The sequence below is a fragment of the Peromyscus californicus genome, unplaced genomic scaffold (assembly GCF_007827085.1).
Source record: "Peromyscus californicus insignis strain IS unplaced genomic scaffold, ASM782708v3 Scaffold_14__1_contigs__length_90479793_seg_2, whole genome shotgun sequence".
Classification (NCBI taxonomy): domain Eukaryota; kingdom Metazoa; phylum Chordata; class Mammalia; order Rodentia; family Cricetidae; genus Peromyscus; species Peromyscus californicus.
The window spans coordinates 65,841,015-65,854,016 of record NW_026294436.1 but is presented as its reverse complement, the minus strand read 5'-3'; the positions used below and the strand labels follow the sequence as shown (position 1 = coordinate 65,854,016).

The 13,002-nt window shown below is 41.7% G+C and overlaps 1 protein-coding gene across 20 annotated transcripts in view; it reads left to right on the top strand.

The window, feature by feature from the left end:
* The first annotated feature begins 108 nt into the window (after positions 1-108).
* The window catches only part of Nvl (nuclear VCP like), a 126,157-nt gene continuing 113,263 nt past the window's right edge, over positions 109-13,002 (top strand). For 16 of the 20 annotated variants that reach the window (XR_008218025.1, XR_008218021.1, XR_008218018.1 and 13 more), the window contains exons 1-6: positions 109-274; positions 1,536-1,609; positions 7,354-7,406; positions 7,495-7,591; positions 9,835-9,892; positions 11,914-12,180. Coding sequence is in view for 1 of the 20 variants with exons in the window: in XM_052737814.1 (XP_052593774.1) it covers positions 218-274; positions 1,536-1,609; positions 7,354-7,406; positions 7,495-7,591; positions 9,835-9,892; positions 11,914-12,180 (606 nt within the window). In the remaining 19 variants the exon portion in view is untranslated. The remainder of the gene's footprint in view (positions 275-1,535; positions 1,610-7,353; positions 7,407-7,494; positions 7,592-9,834; positions 9,893-11,913; positions 12,181-13,002) is intronic. The other 4 variants (XR_008218029.1, XR_008218028.1, XR_008218027.1 and 1 more) reach the window with 4 other exon arrangements.

Genomic DNA, 13,002 nt, shown 5'->3' with positions numbered 1-13,002 from the left:
AGAACCGGATTAGAAACTCGCGCTCACTTCCAGGTCTTCTCCTTCTTCCTAGCGGTGCAGTCCTCCCTACTCCCAGAGCTTTCGTGCCGAGGAGCCAGTGGGAGGGCACTTCCGGTGCCGCGGGACCACGCGTGCTCTGTGCTTCCGGTCCGGCGGGGAAGGCGGCTGCCGCAGGCTTTCCCGGTAACGTGAAGTGCCCACGGCTGGCCCCGGCAGCATGAAGCCCAGGCCTGCGGTGTTCGTAGACGGGAGGCTGAAGCAGCGGGTCATTCAGGTGCGTGTGTATCTCGGGACCCTGCGTCTCCATTTCCGCGCGGCTGTCTGGCGCCTCAGGCCGCGGCTGGGTTCCGGCATGGTCTTGTGGGTGTTTCCGTGGTGGAGGCCGACACCGGCCTGCCCTCCCCATCGAGGGCAGGATTCTGACCTCTTCTTAAATCAGGACACGGGTTTTCTTCCAGTGCCCTCGGTGCCCAGAATTCAAACGTTAATCCCAGAGCTTCCGGGTACCTTAGGGGAACAGTAAAAAGAGGGAGCCCGGGTGCTTTGCCGATGTGTTCTTATTTTCATAGCTAGGGAGCCCTGTGTGGTGGATGCCTTCAGTGATGCAGTCAGCAGCGCGAGTTAAAGGGAGCGAGAGATTTTGTTTTTGTTTGGTTTTATTGAGACAGCGTCGTCCTCTGTAGCCCTGCCTGGCCTGGAATTCGCTATGTAGATTGACCAGGCTAACCTTGAACTCCCAGACGTCCTCCTGCCTCTGCTTCTGCAATACTATGTTAAAGGCTCTGTCACCACGCCCCGAAAGGCATTTGTATTTCTTTTCCTTTTTTTTTTTTTTTTTTTTTCCTTTCTCGAAACAGGGTTTCTCTATGTAGCCCCCGGCTGTCCTGGAACTTGCTCTGTAGTCCAGGCTGGCCTCAAACTCAGAGATCTGCCTGCCTCTGCACCGCCACCACTAGACTATCTTGAGTTCTTTATATCCAACTTCTGGTTGTTACCTCTGCTCACTGGCAACTGTCTCCAGCCCCAGCCTTCAGCGGATAGTTTTGTGAGTGACAGGTGTTAAACATTTGCTGCTGTATTCGTGTGTGTTTCTGAACATAGAGTGTATAGTAAGCCCTCACTACCTTAATGATATTGTAGTGGCTAAGGATGTTAATTAAATCTTCCAAGCTGGTAGGTGGTGGCACAGGCCTTTAATCTCAGCACGCAGGAGGCAGAGGCAGATAGATCTCTGAGTTCTGAGTTTGAGGCCAGCTTGGTCTACAAACAGATTGAGTTCCAGGACAGGCAGAGCTGCACAGAGAAACCCTGTATTGGAAAAAAAAAAAAAAAAAGAAAGAAAGAAAGAAAGAAAGAAAATCCAATTACAGATTGTGGCAATTTTTAAAAAAATTGTATTTGTGATATGCTTTTGTATTTTGTGGTATACTTTATTCCTGAAGTATTTACATAAAAGTATGTGTTGGAATAACTCAAACTCTTAATTTACTGATTGAAATCTCTTAAGTTAATGTATGTCATGTTTTCTCTTTTAGTACCTCGCCAGTAATAGATGTGGCAAATATGTAGACACTGGAATCTTAGCATCTGACTTGCAGAGAATGTACAGGTAAAGAAGTATACCTCTAAATCCTTGCTTTTTTTTTTAAGCCCCCTCCCCCTTTCCATTTTAAATATTCCATCTTGCTTAATTTTTCACTTGATATCAATGGCTGCTGGTATTATCCTACCAATTCATAAACTTGAATCCCAAATCAGTTTTACAAACATCTGTAATCATCTACTATATTCAGTGTTATTAATTCCTTTCACCAGAGGAAATGGCTCTTTTTTCTTTTGTTATCTCTTCGATTGGCCAGGAGATAGAGATATTGCTTTATTTCTTCCCCCCCCCCTTTTTTTTTTTTTTTTTTTTTTGGTTTTTCAAGACAGGGTTTCTCTGTATAGCTTTGGAGCCTGTCCTGGAGCTTGCTCTGTAGCCCAGGCTGGCCTCAAACTCACAGAGATCTGCCTGCCTCTGCCGCCCGGCTATTTCTTCCATTTTTGTTTCATCAGATAATTAAAACCATGAAGCATGTTCTTACTCAGCTTTCAGGCTCTGTCAAGGATGTGAGTCAGGCCTGGTGTCCATGTCCATAATCCCACCACCTGAAAAGCTGAGGAAGGAAGATTCAGGTTGAATAAAGAAACAGCAGTGGAAATTCTCAATTTGTAAGCTAATTGTATTCCTAAAAAGTTCAGTTCCTTTAAAACTATTCAACATGGGTTTACATATACAGCAGATGGGTCCCAGCTTAGGTAACTAAACTCAGGATTTTTCACAATCATGAATGAATGGCTGAACAACTGAGAGTCTTGAAGGAGTGGAGGATTTTTTTAGATGGAATTGTATCCTCACTCACTGAATCTCTTAATGCTCTTCGGTCTTTGTGACCATATAAAATGCCCCTCACATGTTCATAGTACCTGCTAGGAATGCCACTACCACCATCATTGAAAACCACTCTTCAAATCTATGCTAACCACAGTCATTGAAGGGATGTCTTTAGAGAACATGCTTATTTAACCTGACCTGACCACCTCCCTTTTTTATAGCTGTTAATGCCCTTATTTTATGTTGGTGGTACTTTCTTTTCTGTTTTGTTTTGTTTTGTTTTTTGAGACAGCGTCTAAATGTATAGCCCTGTCTGGCTTGGAACTCACTTTGTAGACCAGGCTGGTCTCCACTTTATAGTGATCTGCCCGCCTCTGCCTCTGGCTTTTATCTTGTTGAGAGCAGGTCTCATGCAGCCCAAGTTGGCCTCCAAACTTGTAGCCCAGGGTGACTTTGAATGGTCTTGCCTGCAGCTCAGGCGCTGGGAGTGCAGGTGTGTGCCATCATATCTGATTTTATTTGTTGCTTGAGATTGAACTCACTAGGCAAGCATTTTACTAGCCGCCCTACATCCCTAACTCTCAACTGCTTTCCAGTATAAGCTTCATGTTTTCAGTGTATCTTACAGGCTTCTTAACAGCTGAATTATTGCTACTTTAAAAGTAAAGTCCTGTTAATAGTGGACAAGATTAATTCTGGTGAGAAGGTTTGTTGAGGAAGTCCGTGTGCTGGCTTTGCTTTGTTTTGTTGATAGGCTTTCATATAGCCCAGAATGGCCTCAAATTTGCTATGTAATTAAGACTGGCACCGAGTGGCTGCTAGGAACAGAACTTGGGTCCTCTGCAAGAGCCACATCTCCAGCCCCACCCTTTCAAGATTTGTTTACTTTTTACTGTATGTATGTATATGCACAGTGTACATTTGTGGGTGCAGAGAGAGCATCAGATACCCTGAAAAGGAAAGTACGGGCAGCAGTGAGCTGCCATGAGGGTGCTGGAGACCAAATCTGGTTCCTCTGCAAGAACAGCATGTGCCCTTAACTGTGGAGCCATTTCTCAGCCCCCAAATGCTATATTTTTTATGCTCTGTATATTCTTAGATCTTTTAAAAAATAGGTTAGATTTGTCATTGTTTTAAGTCTTACTTTGATAGTTGTGTAATTGGAGTAAATCTTACTTTGATGGTTGTGTAATTGGAGTTTTAGGGTAAAAGCCTGGCCCCAGCAGGCTGGGCTCTCCTAGTCCATCAGATAAAGATGAGGAATGAGAGAAGTAAAGAAAGGAGATTTAATTAGTACACTGGGAAGAGGAACAGATAAAAGGTTCCGGTGACCTGTTTGTCTTCAGGATACTGAATGGAACTTCAAATTTAAACAGGGTGAATCGAGACAGTAGAGCAGGAGATATAAGTAATTAAACAATTCTGATCAAGGTGTCACTAGTGGATCATTATCCCAGTTCTTGCTCCACAAGGGTCTGAAATTAGCACTGTCATCCTTTGGGGGAATTAATCTGGTTCCTATAAAATGATTACTCTTCAGGGTGTAGTCTGGACCATCATAAGTAATTCTTTTTTTTTTTTTTTTTTTCCTCGAGACAGAGTTTCTCTGTGTAGTTTTGGTGCCTGTCCTGGAACTTGCTCTGTAGACCAGGCTGGCCTCGAATTCACAGAGATCGCCTGGCTCTGCCTCCTGAGTGCTGGGATTAAAGGCATGCACCACCACTGCCCGGCGGGAAGTAATTATTCTTATTTGGGGTATGATTTGTGCTACCAGGTTTTGCCATGCCTGGAATCAAAGATGGTTACAGATTTAGGGCAACATTTTGTGTTTTCAGCCTTGTAGGGGGATGAAAAGATTAGGTAGACACTCCTGAGTGATTACTGTCCTGATACAGGAGCCTGGTGCAAGTGAAAAGGCGGGCAGAGATGCCAGCTTTTATCCTATTCTTAGTTAATAATTGTGGGTCCAAGGATGGAGTCCTGTGCTTTCCAGCAATAACACCTTTGCTTTTTTCTTTTAATTAAAACATTACCAGTGGGGCTGAGCAGTGGAGGCGCACGCCTTTAATCCCAGCACTTGGAAGGCAGAGGCATGTGGATCTCTGTGAGTTCGAGGCCAGCCTGGTCTTCAGAGTGAGTTCCAGGACAGCCAGAGCTGCACAGAAAAATCTATCAGTGTGTTCTCTCTGTGTGTATACATGCACGTGTGCATGTGTACAAATTCCATGCCATATCATGCATGTGGAGGACAGAGGACAACTTTGTGAAGTTGTCTCCGTCTACCTTTCTTGGGTTCCAGAGATCATATCCAGGTGGTTAGGCTTATCTGGCAGAGAGCTCTGCCTGCTAAGCGGTCTCACTTAGTTATAGTTGTGTCTGTGGTTTTTAGTTAGTCATTTTCTAATTTCTCTTTTATTTTTAAGACAAGGTCTTGTTCTGATGTATTACAGGCTATCTTCAAACTCATAGTCCTCCTGCCTCAACCTCCAGAGTGTAGGGATTGCAAGTGTGTTCTGTCAGGTCTGGCTTTATCTTTTTAATGACGTGTAGTTGTCTTGACTGAGTCTTAACTGAGCACCATTTAGAAAAGAGTTAATCTTGGGCTGGTCATGTAGTTCAGTTGGGGGAGTGATTGTCCAGGATGAACAAAGCCCTGGGTCCTGTTCACAACACCACAGCTTTAAAAACGAGGCTGATGGTGAATGCCTGTAGTCCCAGCACTCAGGATGTGAAGGCAGAAGTTTAAGTTCATAGCAAATTGAGGCTAGCCTTGGCTGTATAAACTTACCCCTTTGAGAGAGGTAAGCTTTAGTGACTGAATGTTGACCCTCACATAGGTGGTTCTTGCTAGTTGTAGATTACTCTTACCTTTATTGTTGTCTTGAATGTTGTGTTCTGTTTTCCTCCATTTTAATAGGCTTGCTTAATAAAAGTCTCACACTTCATGGTCTCCATTTATTTATTTATTTATATTTATTTTTATTTTTTTTTTAAAGATTTATTTCTTGTGTATACAATGTTCTGCCTGCATGTATCCCTGCAGGCCAGAAGAGGGCACCAGATCTCATTACAGGTGGTTGTGAGCCACCATGCGGTTGCTGGGAATTGAACTCAGGACCTCTAGAAGAGCAGTCAGTGCTCTTAACCTCTGAGCCATCTCTCCAGCCCCCATGGTCTCCATTTAAATGAACTGAGTACCTGATTTTTGTTGTTTTGTTTTTCCTGTGTGTGTGAACATGTTCTTGTGTGCACATACATCTCGGCAGTCCAGAAGTCATTCCTTGCCTTCTGCCTGGTTTGAGGCAAGGGCTCTTGTTTTTTTGTTCATTTGTCTTAATGTCACCGACACCACCACCCACCCCACCCCCAAATCTTGTCCTGTCTCATCCCATGTCCTCCTCCCTGGCTGTCCTGGAACTCGCTCTGTAGACCAGGCTGGCCTCGAACTCAGCAAGCTGCCTGCCTCTGCCTCCTGAGTGCTGGGATTAAAGGCCTGTGCCACCACACCTGGCCTTATTTTTGTCTTTTATGTATATTTATCTTAAGTGTACGTGTGTATACTTGTGTGTACCTGAGTATGTGACTGTGTACCACATATGTGACATCAGGCACCAGGTGTGTGATATCAGATCCCCTGGAACTGGAGTTACAGTTGTTAGCTGCCGTGTGGTGCTGGAAATTGAAGTTCGGTCCTCTGGAAGAGTAGACAGTGCTCTTAACTGCTGAGCCATCTGTCTAGCCCCAAGGTCTCTTATTTTTATACTCCAAGCTAGCTGGCCTGCCAGTTTCTGGAAATTCTGTCTCTACTTTGTCTTCCTGTACCTACCTTTCTGTGAGTCTTGGACACAAGCACTTTATCCACTGAGCCATCTCCCTAGCCTGTGCCCCTTATTGGAAAGATTTTAAATTGTATTTAATGTGTGTGTGTGAGAGAGAGAGAGAGAGCGCGAGCGAGCGAGCGAGAGCGATCGTGAGCGCACATGTGCTATGCACACCTGTATAGTTGAGACAGCTTTGCAGGAGTTAGTTGGTTCTCTCCTTTCACCATGTGGGTCTTGGGATCAAATGTATAGTCAGGTTTGGTAACATCCATCTTTATCTGCCATCTAACCACCTCCAAGTACCTTTTTAAAAAATATTTATTTATTTATTTTGTTGTTGTTTTTCTTGGAGACAGTTCTCACTATGTAGCTGTGACTGGCCTGTAACTTACTATGTAGACCAGGCTGTCCTTAAACTCACCAAACTCCGTTTGCCTCTGCCTTCTGAGTTCTGGGATTACAACATTCACCAACATATCCAGTGTGAATAATTTATATTGGTTAAAGGCATAATTTATAAAGGTTAAAGTCGCAGCTCTCAGACAGAGGCAAGTGGATCTCTGTGAGTTCTAGGACAGAGCCAGGACTGCATAATGGGACCTTATCTCCCAAAAAACAAAAGAATGTAACTGGAAATCACAGACACTGTTCATCAAACTTTTGTGCTCTATCTTTAGCATACAGTCTTATAAATGTTTGATTAATAATGAGGAAATGTTAGATATGGGATAGTTTAAAAATTAGCTGACCCATTTCCTTCTAAAGTCATGTCAGGATCAGCTGGACATAGTGGCCTGCACCTATAATCCCAGTACTTTGTTGGAATTCTGAGTTTGAGTCTAGATTGTACTGCTTAGCAACATTGTCTCAAACACCAAAAACAAAACAAAAAAGTCAGTGTAGCTGGGCTGGCAGAGAAGCATTTAATCCCAGTACTCAGGAAGCAGGTGGATCTCCTAGCAAATTCCAGGCTAGCCAGGGTTACAACCTTGTCTTGAGTTTGAGACAAGGGGCCCCATTTTGTTCCCAGAGTGGCACATGACAGTTTACCAATTTTCCTCTCTCCCTCTCAAGCAAAAAATGAAAACCAAAACAAGTTTGCAAGTTTAGTAGAAAACATTTGTGAAAACTGTGTGCTAAAAAATTTTTTTTTCCCAGTGTAGATTATGGCCGAAGAAAAAGAAATGCTTTTAGGATTCAGGTAGAAAAAGGTGAGTCTTTCACTGTTGGAGCAGAATTATCAACATTTATGGAAATACTAGTTTTAGCTCATGACATTTTATTGTTTACTTGTTTCAGTATTTAACGTAATTAGTAGTGAGAAAGAACTGAAGAATCTTAAGGAATTAGAAGATGAGCATCTGGCAAAAAGAGCAAGAAGGGACGAAGATGATGAGTGAGTATTGCAAAGCACGTCCCAAAGTCCCACAGGCACACTTGGGGACCTTCCAGTGGCTCCTTTCAGGCAACGGTGCAGCCACACCTGAACATCTTTGCACCTTACACCCTTTCCCTCCAGCCGTATTGACCTATCTCTACTCCTAAAGATGCTTTGACTGGTTTTCAGTAGCTTGGGTATTCATTTCTTTTTCACAAATCCCACTCAACCGTCAAACATCAGTGAAGATGTCAGTCTTGGGCCTTCTTAGATCCCTTGGGAGTGTTTTCTTCACATCTGGTTACAGAGATTTGCTGTGATCTTTATATCGTGTGGCATGGAAATTGTTTACTGTTTTGTATTACCAACACAGTTGTCTCATCATCGTTATTCTTTGCTTTAATATAACGCAAGGTATATTAAAAGATGGCAGTAAATTTTAATGTTTAAATATGTTATGGCTGGAGCACTCATGTTAAAAATGAAAACATTTGGGTTGGGGATTTAGCTCAGTGGAAGAACACTTGCCTAGCAAGCACAAGGCCCTGGGTTCGGTCCTCAGCTCCGGGAAAAAAAAAAAAAAAAGAAAACATTTTTAGCTGGATTGGTGGCTCAGTTCTGCCAGAGGAACCAGGTGTGATTCCCAGCACTCACATGGTTGCTCACAGCTGTCTGTAACTGCAGTTCCAGGAGTACACACATGTAGGCAAAACACCTGTACACATTAAAACAAAACAATGAAACATTCCTTATTATTTGGTAGATAAGGAAGCTAATATTCAGCGACATTAAGCACAGGGTTTTAACTGGTTAAATGGATTTTTACTTTTAATTTAGTTTAGTTTCGAGACAGGGTCTCTCTGTGTACTCCTGGCTATCCTCGAACTCTCTAGGTAGATTAGGCTAGCCTCAACTCACAGAGACCAGCCTTCCTCTCCGCTTCTCAAGTGCTGGGAATAAAGGCATACACAACTACACCTGGCTGTTTAAAATGGATTTTTAAATCCCAGTTTCTTTGATCATAATACTCTTTTTCCTATGATTTATTTTTATTATTTATTTGTTTTGTTCTTTAATTAAAAAAATTTAATATAATGTATTTTGATTGTGTTCCCCTCCCAGTTTCTCCTAGATTCTCCCCACCTTCCTACCCACTCAACTTCGTGTTCCTTTTCTCTCTCCCTCTCAAGCAGAAAATGAAAACCCAAACAAACAAAAACTAGTAAGAAAAAAAATGCTAAAACAAAAAGGCCACAAAGAAACCTTGGAGTTCGTTTTGTGTTAGCCAACTAACTCCTCCCAAACATGGGGCTTTCCTTGGAGAGTGGTTAATCTATGCAGTGATACTCCCTTTCCTAGTACCTTTCAGTTAGAATTAACTTCTTGTGCCCTCTTCCCTTTTCAGTGGTGGGATTTTGTCCACTTTGAACCTGTGCAGGCCTTGCACACTCTGCCATAGTGTTGTGTGAGTTCACGTGTGCATCAGTCCTGCTGTGTCCTGAAGACTGTGTTACTTGAAGTCATCCACCACCGATGGCTCTTGCAGCCTTTCCGCCTCCTCTTCTGCATAGATCCCTAAGCCTTGAGGGGGGGGGTTGGTGAAGACATTCCATTTAAAGCTGAGTGCTCCAAAGTCTCTCACACTGGGCATGATCCAATGGTGGGTCTCTGTATTAATTCTCATCTACTATACAAAGAAGCTTCTCCGATGGTGGTTGAGTGGTACACTGGCCTGAGGTTTGTTTTGTTTTGTTTTAAATTATTTTTGTAAGTGAGTGTGCCTGTGTTAGTGGATCCCATATGTATGTGGGTGCCTGTGGAGGCCAGAAGAGGGCATCATATCCCTTGTGAGCTGGAGGTAGAAACCAAATTTGGCCTTCTGTAAGTGCAGCAAGTGTTCTTAACCACTGAGCCATCTCTAAGGCTCTCACTTGGACTCTTTTTTTTTTTTTCTGTTGTTTTTTGTTGTTGTTGTTGTTGTTGTTTTTATTTTTTGTTTTTCAAGACAGGGTTTCTCTGTATAACCTTAGCTGTCCGGGAACTCACTGTAAGACCAGGCTGGCCTCAAACTCACAGAGACCCACCTGCCTCTGCCTCCCAAGTGCTGGGATTAAAGATTTGTGCCACCACCGCCCCCTAGCCAGCCCTTGAACTCATCATGATTTGCCTTAATATATTGACTTATTTGACACAGTAAGAGAAAAGGCTCCAAAACTTTTTTACTTTCTCTCTCTCTCTCTCTTTCTCTCTCTCATCCTTAGGTACACTGAAAGCTATTCTGATGATGATTCAAACATGGAAGATTACCCAGATCCACAGGTAAGCCAAACATTGAGTGAGCCCACTTTGATTTCTTTCTCTCTCTCTCTTTTTTTTTTAAGATTCATTTATTTTTGTTTTATGTATTTGACTGTTTTACCTGCATGTATGTATGTGCACCATATGCATGCCTGGTGCCTGAGAGAAGAGGGCATTGGATACCCTGGAACTGGAGTTAGGAGCTACTACTACGTGGGACCTGGGAACTGAAGCTGGGTGTTCTGCAAGAGCAGCCAGTGTTCTCAACTGCTGAGCCATCACTCCAGCCCCATTTTTTTTCCTTACTCATTGTAATCCTTTCTTAGAAAAAAGTTAAAAATAGAATGAAGGACCTTGTCCATCATTGTCAGTACATAATTGAATGCTCCCTATACACATCATCAATAGTTTAATCATCTTTCCTGTACTTATATAATTAGTTATATAAAGGAGAAAGAGGGAAAACAATAGTCAAAACTGAAGGCAGATTTATAGATATGAGGTAGATCACTGACTCTACTCTGAGGAAAAAAGATAAATAATAAGAAAATGAGTAAATCACTGAATCTACTGTAAAAAGAAAAAGGGGAAGATATAAAAATGACAAAAGGTAGACTACTGAATCTATTATGAAAAGAAAAAAGATAGAATATGGATATGATAAGATAAAAAGGTCAATTTTTAAATCTACTTTTAAAAAGGAACTACTTGTTTTAAATAGGATAAGTAGTGAAATTTTTTGTCTGAGTATATCTGATGTTACTGGACTGGACATTGTTAATATATATAATGGAGTTTTTATCTGAATCTGTCAAATGTTAATGGACTAGACATCGTTAATGTAATTCTTGACTGTATATATTATATATACTTACTGGATAGTTTTTCTTGTATTAGTTATAAGCTTTTTTTTTTTTTTTTTGGTTTTTCGAGACAGGGTTAAGCTTTTTTTTTTAATTTTAGACAAAAAAAAGGGGAAATGTGGTGGTATTGTGTTCCCCAAAATATTGTGCACTCTAATAAACTTATCTGGGGTCAGAGACAGAACAGCCACAATATTAAACATAGAGGTTAGGCAGTGGTAGCACACGCCTTTAATCCTAGCATTCCAGAGGCAGAGATCAACCTGGATCTCTGTGTGTTCAAGGATACAGCCAAGCATGGTGACTCACGCCTTTAATCCCAGAAAGCGAGCCTTTAATCCCAGGGAGTGATGACAGAAAGCAGAAAGGTATATAAGGCGTGAAGTCCGGAAACTAGAAGCAATTTGGCTGGTTAAGTTTTTAGGCTGAGACCCATTCTGGATGAGGACTCAGAGGCTTCCAGTCTGAGGAAACAGGATCAGCTGAGGAACTAGTGAGGTGAGGTAGCTATGGCTTGTTCTGTCTCTCTGATCTTCCAGCATTCACCCCAATACCTGGCTTCAGGTTTGATTCTATTAATAAGACCCTTCTATGATTCCTGCTATACAGATTGGAATATTAAGGGAAGTAATAATAAAAAAGAAACTCACCAGGTCTGTGTCACCTTTAATCTCAGCACTTGGGAGGCATAGATGGGCAGTTCTCTGAGTCCAGGCCAACTAGGGCTACATAAATAACATACTTTCTGCCAGGGAGGCAGCATTACTGAGGCCTTAATAAAAAGATATAGCAAAAATGCACCAAATTACTAGTTGCTTCTTAGTTTTTCTCTTCTTGGTAAATAAAGCTTTGAATTTATTAACAAAGTGATTACAGTACTCCATTATGTTTGGTCCAGTGTTGAGTTGATCATTCACTGATTACCAGTCCATTTTCATACCTCTTGATTTTATTTAATCACAAATTATGAATTGGCCTGGTTCTCTGTTCCCTTACAGTGGTTATAGTAGTTTTGGATAGTAAAAGCTTATTTGGAAATTAACTAACTAATAACCTGTGTATTCTGACTGTAAATGTTGTGAGAGAAGTTGTTTAAAGTAAAACACACAAAGCTTTTTAGTTTAGGTACTGAAGCTTTAACTTCATGAGTAACTTAGTCTGAAATCATGTTTTTGCCAGTCAGGAAATCACATGAACAGTTCCCTGCTGTCTTTGTATCGGAAAGGAAACCCTGATTCTGTTTCCAACACTCCAAAGTTGGAACAGAGAGAAGCCACCACTTCAGTGCCATTACTGACTTCTAAAACGGGCTCCATGCCATTGAAGACCCCTGCCAGAGAATCTGAGGGAGGATGGTTTATTGACAAAACCCCAGGTGGAAAGAAAGAAAGTCTTCCTTCAGACCTATCAGATGACCAAAGCAACTATAAAAAGCCAGATTCTGAGGTACAGGTATTTTTACAGTGATAATTTAGTTCCATGTGTTAGAGTATATTGCAATCTTTTCATTGAATGTAGTATAGCTGAAGTTTTCCTGTGTCCACCCGACTCCTACAGCCGCTCAGACCCAAGTAAACACACAGAGACTTATATTATTTATAAGCTGTATGGCCGTGGCAGGCTTCTTGCTATCTAGTTCTTATATCTTAAATTAACCCATTTCTATTAATCAAGCAAATACTTATATTTTTGTTTTTAAAAAAAATCACAAATACTATGAAATATATAGAAAACGTCATCACTTTTTACTGCTTCTGTCATTATTATCCTAGTCCAGGACCTTTATTGCTCTAACTATCAAATAGGTTTCCAAGTGGAATCTGTGTCTTGTTACTCTATTTTACACATATAGATATTTTTCACATTGCTGGGTCACTGCCATTTTTGTCAGACTTTTAATTGCATTGAGAAACGCTGAGAAACAGTTGTAAGGAGAAGGACCTATCTGGCTGAATTAGCATTGCTTCTAGGCCTGAGGTGAGGTGTAACAGCATGGTGAAGGAGCATGGTAAAGCAGAGCTACTCACCTCATTGAACCAGGAAGTAGTGATGGGAAGGGACAACGGTTCCAGAATTTGTGTCAGTGACATCCACCACTCTCCAGTGACCCTTTAACTCCAGTTTGGTTCCACCTCCTAATAACTGTTCAGCAGTGAACTCATAAATGGATCAGTCTATTGATAAGCTCATGATTTTATGATAAGGACTTACTGACTGAGCCCTATTTGTTTGATTTTGGATTTTGAAATAGAGTCTCTTGTAGCCTAG